Raw genomic sequence first — 14,403 nt, 5'->3', positions numbered from 1 at the left:
GCTAGCATGATTAACATGAAGCTAGCATGATGCTAGCATGATTAGCATTAAGTTAGCATGATTAGCATGATGCTAGCATGATTAGCATGAAGCTAGCATGATGTTAGCATGATTAGCATGAAGCTAGCATGATGTTAGCATGATTAGCATGAAGCTAGCATGATGCTAACATGATTAGCATGAAGCTAGCATGATTAGCATGAAGCTAGCATGATGTTAGCATGATTAACATGAAGCTAACATGATGTTAACATGAAGCTAGCATGATGCTAGCATGATGTTAGCATGATTAGCATGAAGCTAGCATGATGTTAGCATGATTAGCATGAAGCTAGCATGATGTTAGCATGATTAGCATGAAGCTAGCATGATGTTAGCATGATTAGCATGAAGCTAGCATGATGCTAGCATGATTAGCATGAAGCTAGCATGATGCTAGCATGATTAGCATGAAGCTAGCATGATGCTAGCACGATAAGTATGAAGCTAGCATGACGCTAGCATGATTAGCATGAAGCTAGCATGATGCTAGCATGATTAACATGATTAGCATGATTAGCTTGAAGCTAGCATGATGCTAGCATGATTAGCATGAAGCTAGCATGAAGTTAGCATGATGGTAGCATGATTAGCATGAAGCTAGCATGTTGCTAGCATGATTAGCATGAAGCTAGCATGATGTTAACATGATTAGCATGAAGCTAGCATGATGCTAGCATGATTAGCATGAAGCTAGCATGATGCTAGCATGATTAACATGAAGCTAGCATGATGCTAGCATGATTAGCATGAAGCTAGCATAATGCTAGCATAAAGCTAGCATGTTGCTAGCATGATTAGCATGAAGCTAGCATGATGCTAGCATGATTAGCATGAAGCTAGCATGATGTTAACATGATTAGCATGAAGCTAGCATGATGCTAGCATGATTAGCATGAAGCTAGCATGAGGCTAGCATGATTAGCATGAAGTAAGCATGAGGTTAGCATGATTAGCATGAAGCTAGCATGATTTAACGTGAAGCTAGCATGATTAGCATGATGCTAACATGATTAGCATAACGCTAACACTATTTAGCGTGCAGCTAACAAGATTTAACATGAAGTTAGCAAGATTTATTATGAAATTAGCATAAAGCTAGCATGAAACTAGCATGAAGCTAGTATGACTTAGCATGGAGCTAGCTTGAAGCTAACATGACCCAAAGACCCAACCCCCATGTCTCTATGATGTTCAGACCAAGAGATATAAGGCTTTGTTTATTATGTTGCTAGGGTGCTCAAATTTGGTTGCTAGGGGCGTGGCTTAATGCCTCAATAAGAATCCTATTAAGACTGATTGGATGCCTGAGTAAAATGAGCCCACCCCTATGTCTCTATGACACTCTGGTGTAAAGATATCCATCTGGGCTTTTTATAATGGTAGTCTATGGGAGATGTTGCTAGGGTACCCAAAATTGTTGCTAGGGGCGTGGCTAAATAGCTTTGGGGCGATCCTAAGAGACTGAAAGGATGACTGCGTAAAATGAGCCCACCCCCATGTCTCTACGACACTCTAAAGTAAAGATATTCCATCTGGGACGCTTTTATTCCCTTATATGGGCATGTTTCCTGCCCCATTATAAGTCAATGGGAAATTTTGGGGGCCTCTTACACCCCAGGGGAATAGCTTACACCCCATTGTGATGTATGTTCTTACAGAGCCTGTCAGCCTCCTTAAATGTGGTAAGCCACAAGTTTCTACAAGTTTCTCACTCAGAGCTATGACCCGTCAAAGTTTGTCTCAATGTTAAGTCAATGGAAATTTTGGGGTGTTCGAGCCCCCCGTTTAGGAATTCGGAAGGTCCCATCAGTTAGAAAAGATATAGCACACTAAGTCAGACCAGTCTGAAGGTCCGTGGAAAATTTGGTGCATGTAGCTTGAAAGCCCTAGGACGAGTTAGTGTTTATAATTTTGGGGGGATAAGAAAGAATAATAATAATAATAAGTTTAAAAGCAATAACAATATGTTGGCTTTTTCAAGCCAACATAATAATAATAATAAGTTTAAGTGCAACAACAGTATGTTGGCTTTCTCAAGCCAACATAATAAGTTTAAGTGCAACAACAGTATGTTGGCTTTCTCAAGCCAACATAATTAACTCTTTCTACGAGTTAACTCGTCAATCAAGAAAACACGCTTCCCTGCCAATGACGAGTTTTTCCGGCAATCCATATTTCTGCTCTTATCCACTAGGTGGCGCTCTTAGTCAACTTATGAAACCCGAAAGCAAACAGTAAAAACTCTGTGTATGTTTTGATAATTGTGAACTCTATCAGTTCCTTTACAAAAATGCAATAATCTCAGCTTTTTGCTCAAAATGAGGTATTTTTGAAGAAACCTACCCATATTTGATGTAAAAAGAGAACAAAAAAAGGTAGGATGAAAAGTTCTTTCATTTGATATATTGTATGTTTATATATTTAACTCTTTCCCCGCCATTGATGAGTTAACTCGTCAATTAAGAGAAAATGCTTTCCTGCCAATGACAAGTTTTTCCTGCAATCTTTATTTCGGCTATTTGGCTACCAGGTACCTTATAAGACCCAGAAGTTATCCCTTAGGGCAAATAGTTCAAACCCTGTGTATGTTTTGATGATCTGTATCAAAAGTCCTTCACACAAATTTAATTATCTTAGCTTTTTGCTCAAAATTTGGTATTTTTGAAGAAACCGACCCAAATTTGAGAGGTGATAAAAAGAGAACAAATTAGGGTAGAATGAAACGTTTTTTATTTTTGAAAGCAGAGGTTCTGTTCTTTCATTTGATATATTGTATGTTTATATATTTAACTCTTTCCCGCCTTTGACAAGTTAACTCGTCAATTAACGGAAAACGCTTCCCTGCCAATGACAAGTTTTTCCTGCAATCCATATTTCCACCATATTATCCACCAGGTGGCGCTCTTAACCAACCCGGAAGCAACTCTTTAGTTCAAACCATAGACTGTAAAAAAAGATGGACAACGCCTATTCGCACCCTTCCATTGGTGAAAAGTGAATCCGCCAGTGTCCCGATATGGCGCTGACATCTTGGGTCTTGAGCGATGTCGGAACCAGTCATGCGCAGTAGTGAGCAGGAAGTGAAGCTGCGAAATCAAACCCCGCCGTCGCTCTCGCAGAATGCGCATATCACACGATATCACAGCTGTCAATCATGACGTGACACCACTTTTTTATCATTAAATAACTAACTAAACACAAACTTATTTTAAAAACAAACATTTGAATTTACATCAGTGTGATAAAAACTACAATAAATGACAGAAACCAGGTTCGGAAAAAAGATATTTGAAGTGTAATTAATTTTTTTGTTTGTCTCAAGTCCCATTTAATAACATGGGGAGGCGGGGTTTATGACCTATACTGGGACCAGTCACTGGGGGGCGATCGAGACGTTTTGGCTTCACTTTTCAGGGCTTGTGCGGCACGCTTGGTTCAAACAGTAAGAACTCCGTGTATGTTTTGATGATCATAATCTCTATCAAAAGCCCTTCACAAAAACGCAATTATCTTAGCTTTTTGCTGAAAATTATGTATTTTTGAAAAAAACCTATCAATATTTGAAAGGTGATAATAGAGAAGAAATGAAGATTGGATGAAACTTTTTTGTTTGTTCTTTCATTTCATTGGATATATTGTATGTTTATATAGTTAAAGAGGACACTTTTATGAAAGGCATTAAACTTTTGTGAAAATCATAAAAAAATGCTGGCACTGGCTGGCAACTTTTTTTAAACGCTGGCAGGGAAAGATTTAATATCACTTTACACAGACTTTAAAGATCACTGTGTGTGCACTTCAATAAAGATTAGAAAACCGGGCCTGGTCAATGCTTTCATTTAATGAAACATTTCTTAATAGTTTCAATATAATAATTTATTAAAATAAGAGAATTAAATATGGAAAAAATGAAAGCATTCCCACACTTTTGGACCGCGCCATAACTGCAATTCAAATACATTTCAACCTATTATCCACAAAAGTTTTCCCCTCCTCAAGGCAATTATGAAGTTAAGAGGTGGCAATGCCTCGGCCCTGAGGGCCCACAGAGGCTAAGGTAGAAATCAAGCCTCCCTCCTCGCTCCATAACATCGGCTATATTTAGCTGGACTCCACCGCCTACTTTGGCGAGAAATCAGGACAGGATAGATTTTGTACAGCGCTGAGATGATACTCTTGTGGCGTCTGAAAAATCTCTGTTGCCCTGAGCCACTGACATTGTCCTTACCTTCTGGCCCAGCTTCCAGTAGAAAAATGGCGTACAGTAAATACCTCCTCTTCGGTGCCTTTGAGAGGTCTGATCTTGTGAACCTAGTCGGACCTGGTTTATAAAACCACTATGTGTACAAGGTGTATAAAAGAAATTGGCAACACTTTACAATAAGGTTGTACAGAAATCTTATGCATACAGCATATACTTTCCTTCAAAACACGACTGTAGCTGAAGTACAACAGGTAATATTATATGATTGAACACCTTTAGCAAGATGTATTACTCTAAACTCTTATTTTTCATAGCACAACAGCACAATGTTGTGTCATGTTGCTCGCTTAGACTCATTCTGTCTTTAATAGTGCAACAGCATGAAGTGTTCTTGCCCTTATCTGAGTTGTGTTCTCTTTGTGTGTGTCTCCAGTGTATTACTGTCTGATTTAAGCTGCTGGAGACGTATGGCTTGTGTTTGCTTGCCAAGTTGGCTGTGTTTCAATAACACCAGGATGGCAGCAATTGCAAAAGACAAGTTAATCTGTTTACTGAAAACAATCACATGAACTCTTATTCATGGGCATAGGTGTCATTTACACTGGGGACGCTGGGGACATGTCCCCACCACTTTTTGAAACGGCTGATTTTGTCCCCACCACTTTTTGAAAGCATTTGGTTAAAATGTTCTGAAAAATCAAACAATACCTCTGCGACTTACAGTGCAAAAATGACTTTCTTACTAAGTATTTTTGTCTTGTTTTCAGTAGAAATATCAAAAAATTCTTAAATCAAGATGTATTTTTTTGATAAGCAAAATGACCAAAGAAAATAAGTCTAGTTTTTAGACAAAAATATACAATTTAAGTGAATTTGTGATTAAAACAAGCAAAAATATCTGCCAATGGGTGAAATAAGATTTCTTTTTTCTTTTTTTAAGCACAAATTCACTTAATTTTCTTACGTAATTTTGCTCATCAAGAAAATACATCTTGATTTAAGAATTTTAAGATATTTCTACTGAAATCAAGACAAAAATACTAAGTAAGAAAGTTTTTAGACCAAAAATATCAAATTTAAGTGATTTTGTGCATAAAACAAGCAAAAAAATCTGCCAATGGGTAAAGCAATTTTTTCTTGAATTTTTCTTGAATTTAGTGTTTAAGAAAAATGTTCAAGATTTTTTTGCTTACCCATTGGCAGATTTTTTTGCTTGTTTATGCACAAAATCACTTACATTTAGTATTTTTAGTCTAAAAACTAGACTTATTTTCTTAGGTCATTTTGCTCATCAAGAAAAAGCATCTTAATTTAAGAGTTTTAAGATATTTTTACTGAAAACAAGACAAAAATACTAAGATTTTTTTTCTCGAAAATCAAATTTTTTCCTGTCCTGCTGTAAAGTTTTTTTTATCTGATCTTTTGTCCCCACCACTTTTCAAAACAAACTGACGCCCCTGTTCATGGGTAAATACTTTAACTGCTATATCACTGTTTTGCTAGTTTGTTTTATTTATGTTTAGTATAATGTACAAGCTGAATAATAACTGGTTTCCCAAGTATAACCCACAAACCGTAAAACGGCATGCTCATTATTTAACATGATACTACTTTAGACTGACAGTTTGATATTAGGCCTTGGTCTAGCACAGTTATTGCACATGCTTTAACATTAGATGGACAGACAGGCAGATAGACAGACAGAAAAAAATTATAAATAGACAGACAGACAAATACTAGACAGACAAATACTGTAGATAGACAAATAGACAGGTAGACATATAGATAGGAAGACAGACAGAAAGATAGACAGATAGACAAAAAAGGCAGATAGACAGACATACAGAGAGACAGACAAATATATAGATATACAGAAACAATACTGTAGATAGACAAATAGACAGACAGACAGATAGAAAGACCAACAGACAGGCAGGCTGGCAGGCAGATAGACTGACAGACAAACAATGTAGATAGACAAATAGACAGGCAGACAGATAGACAGACAGAGAGATATATAGAGAGACAAACAGGCAAACCGGCAGGCAGGCAGATAGACAGAATGAGAGACAGATAGACAGACAGAATAAAATTATAGACAGACATACAGACAAATACTGTAGATGGACAAATAGACAGGTAGACATATAGATAGACAGACAGACAGAAAGATAGAGAGATAGACAGAAAGGCAGATAGACAGACAGAGAGACAGACAAATATATAGATAGACAGAAAAAATACTGTAGATAGACAAATAGACAGGCAGACAGATAGAAAGACAGACAGACAGACAGAGAGATAGAGAGACAGACAGAAAGGCAGTTAGACAGACAGAGAGACAGACAAATATATAGATAGACAGAAAAAATACTGTAGATAGACAAATAGACAGGCAGATATATAGATAGACAGACACACAGACAGACAGATAGACAAACAAACAGAGAAACAGACAAATATATAGAGAGACAGGCAGATAGACAGACAAATATATAGACAGACAGAAAGGCAGTTAGACAGACAGAAAGACAGAAAAATTTATAGATAGACAGAAAAAATACTGTAGATAGACAAATAGACAGGCAGATATATAGATAGACAGACACACAGACAGACAGATAGACAAACAGAGAAACAGACAAATATATAGAGAGACAGGCAGATAGACAGACAAATATATAGACAGACAGAAAGGCAGTTAGACAGACAGAAAGACAGAAAAATTTATAGACAGAAAAAATACTGTAGATAGACAAATAGACAGGCAGATATATAGATAGACATACAGACAGAGAAATATAGAGACAGACAAACATACAAACATACAGAAAGACAGACATGCAGGCAGGCAGATAGACAGACAGAGAAACAGACAAATATATAGATAGTTAGACAAATATTGTAGATAGACAAATAGACAGGCAGACAGACAGACAGACAGACAGACAGACAGACAGACAGAGAGAGAGAGAGAGAGAGAGAGAGAGAGAGAGAGAGAGAGAGAGAGAGAGAGAGAGAGAGACAGACAAACATACAGAAAGACAGACAGACAGACAGATAAACAGACAAATACTGTAGATAGACAAATAGACAGGCAGACAGATAGATAGACAGACAGAGAGACAGACAGACATAGAGAGTTAGACAGACAGACAAATACTGTAGATAGACTATAGATAGGCAGACATTTAGTTAGACAGACAGACAGACAGACAGACAGACAGAGTGATAGAAAATTAATTGATGGATAGACAGACAAACAGACAGAGAGATAGAGAGACAGACAGATAGGCAGATAGACAGACAGAGAGACAGACAAATATATAGATAGACAGACAAATACTGTAGATAGACAAACAGACAGACATACAGAGAGACAGACAGACATAGAGAGTTAGACAGACAGACAGACAGACAGACAAATACTGCAGATAGACTATAGATAGGCAGACATTTAGTTAGACAGACAGACAGACAGACAGAGAGATAGGAAATTAATTGATGGATAGACAGACAAACAGACAGAGAGATAGAGAGACAGACAGACAGGCAGATAGACAGACAGACAAATATATAGATAGACAGACAGACAAATACTGTAGTTAGACAAAAAGACAGGCAGACATATAGATAGACAGACAGACAGAGAGATAGGAGATTAATTGATAGATAGATGGACAGACGGATAGATGGACAAGACAGACAGACAGATAGACAGACATAGAGACAGACAGACAGGCAGACAAACTTTCCTATCTATACTATTCTCAAAATAGAACATGAATGAAAGTCTTATTTATGATCTACTAACAAATAAAGTTAAATTTTTCAACAAGTATTTAAGCGATTACCTGCATGTCAGGTTTATAGCAGGCCTTTCCACAGAAGTCCTGATCCGCAGGGCATTCCAAGTATGAGCAGTGAGTCTGAGGAGCAAACACCTGCTGGGCTTGCAGTTCTTCGCACCGCTTCAGAGTCCTTCGCCACACGTCATATCCTCCCAGAATGCCGTTGGGCTGACCGGGTGCAGTCCATTCCAGCCTTACCGATCTAACACACATACACATAAACACAGCGCTGACATAACCTTTATATATATACACCTTACAGAGATGCTGTAGTTTGTCATTATCCAGCTTAAGTTCAACTATGTTTTTATTCTGTCAGAGTAAAGGGTTAAACTTCACATATAATAGAAAAATGGTGCTAATCACCTCGTTATATAGCACTTCTACAACTTGATATACTGGAGCCAAATACTACAGCGGTGCAATATGAGTTATGATACGTGTCAGTTTTTCTTTTTCCGATGTACTTCTTGTATTGATTTTTCTTCTCCACTCATCACACAGGAGAGCTGGAATTTTTCAAGGAAGATTTCCAAGTTTTGTTCATGACTCTTATATACAACTCTGGCTCCTATGGTGGTGAATGGTGACCACCTTTCAAAGAACCCAAAAGTGTAAAAAAAAAAAAACTCTACTTGACTCAAAAAAATACAAAATACAAAGCCAAAAGAGCTTTATATCTTTCTTAACAGTAGGCATAACTTTATGGAAATGTGCTTTTGTTTTCTATCGTTTTCATTTTAGTCCTCGCTCCACATTTTGGATCCCCTTGCTTTTTGCCCATCTCTTCTGTGTTGTGCAAATCTCAAGTCACACATGCAAGACTTCAGGAATGACAGAATTACGGTTTGCGAGGGACCTCTCTCTGATGAGAAAGCTAATTGATAGTGAAAGACCTCTGATGACTCTGACAGATCTCACTATCTGATTAGAAATTCATGAAATGCAACAAGGCCTTCTCTTTTCAGCGTTTGGAGATTACCGTGTGCCATCACAACACAAAATATTATTCATGATTATTTCCTCCTGGAGGGGGTGGGGGGACGGCGAAGCTGTTTCGCTATAACAAATGCATTAGTATTATATCACAAAGGGTGTCATTGCTGTGCTCTGTTAATCCCTCATGGAAAGAAATAGCCGGATTTCATATTGGGTGGCAGCGCTGGGTAAGCCATCGGTCGGGACGCTTGTCATATTTCAATCAAAGCTTAAGCCAGTCGGCGATTCCTCCTCCCTGCCCCCACACTGCACCAGAGACAGAATTAATGAATTAGCTATTGATTAAATTCCACTCGAGCAAATCTAGCGTGGCAAATAAATGAACTGTTTGGGGCATGTGCAGGCCACGGCCAGTCATGTCGGGCCAATCGATGAGTAGTTAGTATTCTATTGGGAGAAAAGTACAGCAGACTGCTGATATGACATTCGGGTGGAGGACAACAGGAAATGTGTAAATTACTGTAAGGCTTACGGTAAATGGCGCAATTTACCATGCTTGTAGTGTTTTATACTGTGGCATCTTTTGTTTTACTCATTATGGAGCACAATTGTTTTCTAATTGAGGATAATGACCCTATCTGATCTTATGCAGTATTACAGTAGAGAAAAAATTAATAAAATGCAACTAACTGTGACACTGTCTGTGAATCCTGGCAATAGTCTCATAATCAAGTTTGATTTCAATCTTTGACTTGATCCTACATGTTCTTAACATTACATAGGATGATTTTATGTAGAAAATGGTACATAATAAACAAATGTGACTTACCTGGAGCTGAGCACTTGAATCTGAGGTGTGCTGATGTCAGCAGGTATGTCCTCCACTGTGGTCACCTGAGTGTTGTTACTCTTAACACACGCATACACAGTACAGACTTCCACCTGCAAACAGAAGACCCAATGCACAGGTTAAAGGGATAGTTCGGCCAAAAATGATATTAAACCCATGATTTACTCACCCCCAAGCTGTCCGAGTTGCCGCCATCTTAGACTCCTCTGTATTCAGGAGAGATTATTAGCGTAGTGTACGCACTTTTCTTAGTGACGTATGACAAATTCGGAGGGCGGGGGCACAGAGCAGCAGCAGAGTAGCCTCCGTAGGCTGCGTAAGCTCTCGTCCTGAATGCGGACGCGACTAAGATGGCGGCGCTACCGGAAGGTATTTATTTACGTTAATAAAGTTTTAAATATGTATAATTCTACAACAACACCGCGCGGATTACCCTCAGAAGACCTTTGTTTATCATCCTGGAGCCGTTTGGATTTAATTTGGGAAGGATGGTCGCACTTTTTTTGGACTTGAAGGTCGTGGACTATGGGTGGACCCCATAACATTACATTCAATCAACTGAAAGATCTAAAACATTTTCTAAAATACCCGAAAATGTGTTTGTCTAAAAAACGATGGACATATGCAACTCGGACAGCTTGGGGGTGAGTAAATCATGGGTTTAATATCATTTTTGGCCGAACTATCCCTTTAAATCCAAAACATGGATTGGACCACTGGCCGGTATTACATTTGCATTTATGCATTTAGCAGATGCTTTTATCCACAGCAAGGTATATTTTTGTCAGTACCTGGGAATCAAATCCTTTGCATTTCTACCTGAGCTACAGTAACACTTATATTTTTCATCGCAAATTATATTATCAGTATAACAATTTGAGTGAAAACATTGTAAAAAATTCTCTTATCTCTTATGCTGCGTTCACACCAGCCGCGATAGAGGCGTCGAGCGCGAGTGTTTTCAATGTTCAAGTCATTGTGAAGACGCGTTGAAGCGCGCCTGGAGGTCTCGCGGCGAATGAGGCGTTTAGCGCAGCGCGGTAGATGCGTTTCGCCTCATTCGCACGTCTAGTTTAAGCGAAATGGCGCGAATTGAGCGTTGCCGCGGCAAACACGCAAGTTGAAAAATTTGAACTTTGACGAAAAAACGTGCCACGTTAACCAATCAGGAGTTTGCTCTAGTAGTGACATGTTTACAGGAAGCGTGCGGAGTCGCAGAATCCCCTTCCATGATGTGAATTTCCATGTGAATGTCTCGTTGACCAGAATTTCACGCACGCTTTCACGCGTGAATGAAGCGAGTAAACTCAAACTGTTCAAGCGGCAAACTAGGTGCGTACACGCGAATTTGACCCCAGAAACGCGGCTGGTGTGAACACACGGTTAGGCATTATCATCCATAACTTTTGTATCTTCTTTTTCTTTTAAAGTTCTTTTACGGGACGTTTATACGACAGAAATGTGCCAAAAATGAAAACAAATTTATTTTGCGTTTTTTGCATAAGAACAAATCTGTGAAAGTGAATAAAATGCAGTATTATACATGACAAGCCAATAGTTGGCGATGTTATACGATCTCTAAACTAGTAATATGTATAAGCCGCATTTTCACAGATTCACGGTTTTTTATTTACATTGAGAAAATAACATGGTCGTTTTCAAAAACATGGCTCTCAAACACTATTTTTGTGTAAATAAACAGACAAAACAAAAACGTAAATAAAGACATACAAGTTTTACCTTTTTAGTTGTAAGCTGTGCAACTAAAATGTTGAATTTTTAATCACTTATCTCCATAGTAGTCTCTGACTTTTTGACCCCATTTTGGATCCTATATTTTAAGGTCTGTGCACTCTTAGAAGGGATGTGTTAAAAACAACATAATCAGTATTAGTTTTGGGACAACACACTAAATGCGTTTTCCCAGAATACACACATCTTTGTGTTGTTATTGGAACAACACATTTTGTGTTACTTTTAACACAACTTATGTTTTATTTAACAAAAAAATGACACATATTGTTTTTAATAGCATAACACATATAATAGCATAACTACATAATGTGTAGAGTGTGTAAAGTCTGTGTCATCAAGCCACTATTTAAGCCCCGCCCAAATGACCCTGAACACAGAAATGTGAAAAAACTGTTTAAGGAAAACACCACCGTTTTTCAATATTTTAATATGTTCTTACCTCAACTTGGACTAATTAATACATACCTATCTTTTTTCAATGCGTACACTTAATTTTTTTAAAGCGCGAATGTGTTAGCATTTAGCCTAGCCCCATTCATTCCTTAGGATCCAAACAGGGATAATTTAGAAGCGATTAAGCGGATAAAAAATGAGAACTATATTGTATGGCAGAAGAGCACTTAGTAAGCAGCACTTTGACTTCTACTCATGTAAGAGTCTTTAAATAGGGAAAACATTGAAGTGTTTGGTAGTTTCTAAATTCATCCCTGTTTCGATCCTAAGGAATGAATGGGGCTAGGCTAAATGCTAACACATTCACGACGCGCTGTAAAAAGATTAACTGCACGCACTGAAAAAAGATAGGTATGTATTAATTCGTCTAAGTTGTGGTAAGAACAAAGTAAAATATTGAAAAATGGTGGTGTTTTCCTTTAAACAGTGTAACTCAACAATTCAGTACTACACAGTTCAAAGTCTTTGTAACGTGTTTCAGCAATACATTTCTAACATTTACAATATGTTTAGAAACAATTCTCTGAAATGACTTTACACTAACAAAAATATGGGATGTTTAGACACAGAAGGACAGACCTGAATGTTATGAACGGTCAACGGCAGGAGTCCCACAACTTCCAGCGATCCAGATTCATTACTAGTAGAACTGTAGAGACGACCATCCAGATACACCAAGTACTCTGTGATGGCTCCATTAGGAACAAGAGGAGTCGCCCATATCACCCTAACCGCTGTGCTGTTGAGGGTCACCACCTCTGGAGGAAAAACCCCCTCAGGTTCTGCAGCACAGAGAGAAAGCCACACTAAATCACTCAGCGGATCGTGGCCTACATAAAAACACACACAGTCATATTGACATAACAACGGCACTTTTGAAGAGCTCAGTTCTCAAGATTTGTTGCTTTAACCTCTGCCCTAACACAGAGAGACATCACGCTGGAGGAGGGCTTCGCAAAGGCAGCTCGTAATACAATGTCAGACTTTTGCAGCATCATCCACAAAATTGGGACCTACAGGAAAAACGGAGAGCCTGGCTGTGAATGGTCAGGTCCAATGGCTGATTTTAAAAGGCAGATGGCTTAATAGGGTCACATCCCTGAGCTCCATTTGCTGTCAATTGCATCTTTGTGTTTTTGATTTCTTTTTATTGCCAGGCCAAAATCATGCTAGAACAGTAGTACCATAAACAGAGCATATTGTTTCCTTAACAGTAAAACAGCTTTGGACAGCACTGAGAGAGCATGATAAAGACAGAGAACGAAAAACACTGAGGCATTTGTTCTAAAATTTACTTTTGGCAAATGCTTTCTATACAAAGCAACTTGCAGTGCAGTCAAACCTTGTAGCTATTTTATGTATGTGTGTGTGTTCCCTGGGAATCGAACCTACAACCTTTGCGCTGTTAAAGGGGGACATATCATGAAAATCTGACTTTTTCAATGTTTAAGGCTACGTTTACACGGAAACGATCTGAAGAGAAAACGCAAAAGTGGCGTTGCGTACTTGCGTGCATATGGTGACGCAAAAGTGTGTGATATTCGAAGTAGTATGCACTCCAGGCGGCTAGGTGGCAATGTGTAGACGGGAATAGGACGGTAGAGCTTTTTTAAGATTTCCACTCTGGAGGGTGGTTTCACCTTTTGCGCCCCAAAAACACTTTCGCCGTGTAAACGAAAAGCGTTGTCGTGTAAACGAGGCCTAAGTGCTATACTTGGGTCCCCAGTGCTTCTATTAACCTAGAAAATGTGAAAAACTTCAACCCAGTAACTATTTTTGGTAAACACTTCTCTGCAAGCAAAATAGGTCATAGAAATTTGGCTCCCCTTGTGATGTCAACAAAGGCTCTTATTACAATAATACTGCCTCTTAATCTGCACTATCCAACCACAGCACTGCCATTTAGTGCAGATTAGAGAGAGTAAGAAAGAAAAAATAATTGACAGCACAATTGAGTATCAATTTCAACAAACCACCATCACCGGTGATCAGTGTTTGCATTTAATCAGCTCATTTGGATTTAACTCTTTCCCTGCCATTGACGAGTAAACTCCTCAATTAAAAGAAAACGCTTCCCTGCCAATGACGAGTTTTTCCGGCAATCCGTATTTCCGCTATTATCCACCAGGTGGCGCGCCTACCCAACTTATAAAACCTGGAAGCAACCCCTTAGGTCAAAACAGTTTAAACTCTGTGTATGTTTTAATCATGGCTCTGAATCGGATCTCTATCAAAAGTCCTTTACAAAAATGCAATTATACAATCTTTTTTTTTACTTTTGGGAAAATCATAAAAAATGCTGGTGCTGG

The 14,403-nt window shown here is 38.5% G+C and overlaps 1 protein-coding gene across 1 annotated transcript in view; it reads right to left on the bottom strand.

The window, feature by feature from the left end:
• The window catches only part of ush2a (Usher syndrome 2A (autosomal recessive, mild)), a 328,961-nt gene that overhangs the window by 108,654 nt on the left and 205,904 nt on the right, over nt 1-14,403 (bottom strand). Inside the window, exons 45-47 of the mRNA XM_065288316.2 lie at nt 12,674-12,876; nt 9,866-9,978; nt 8,101-8,299 (exon numbers count right to left, since the gene is read on the bottom strand). Coding sequence (XP_065144388.2) covers nt 8,101-8,299; nt 9,866-9,978; nt 12,674-12,876 — 515 coding nt within the window. The remainder of the gene's footprint in view (nt 1-8,100; nt 8,300-9,865; nt 9,979-12,673; nt 12,877-14,403) is intronic.

The sequence above is a fragment of the Paramisgurnus dabryanus genome, chromosome 17 (assembly GCF_030506205.2).
Source record: "Paramisgurnus dabryanus chromosome 17, PD_genome_1.1, whole genome shotgun sequence".
Lineage (NCBI taxonomy): Eukaryota > Metazoa > Chordata > Actinopteri > Cypriniformes > Cobitidae > Paramisgurnus > Paramisgurnus dabryanus.
This window is presented reverse-complemented; position numbering and strand designations above follow the sequence as displayed.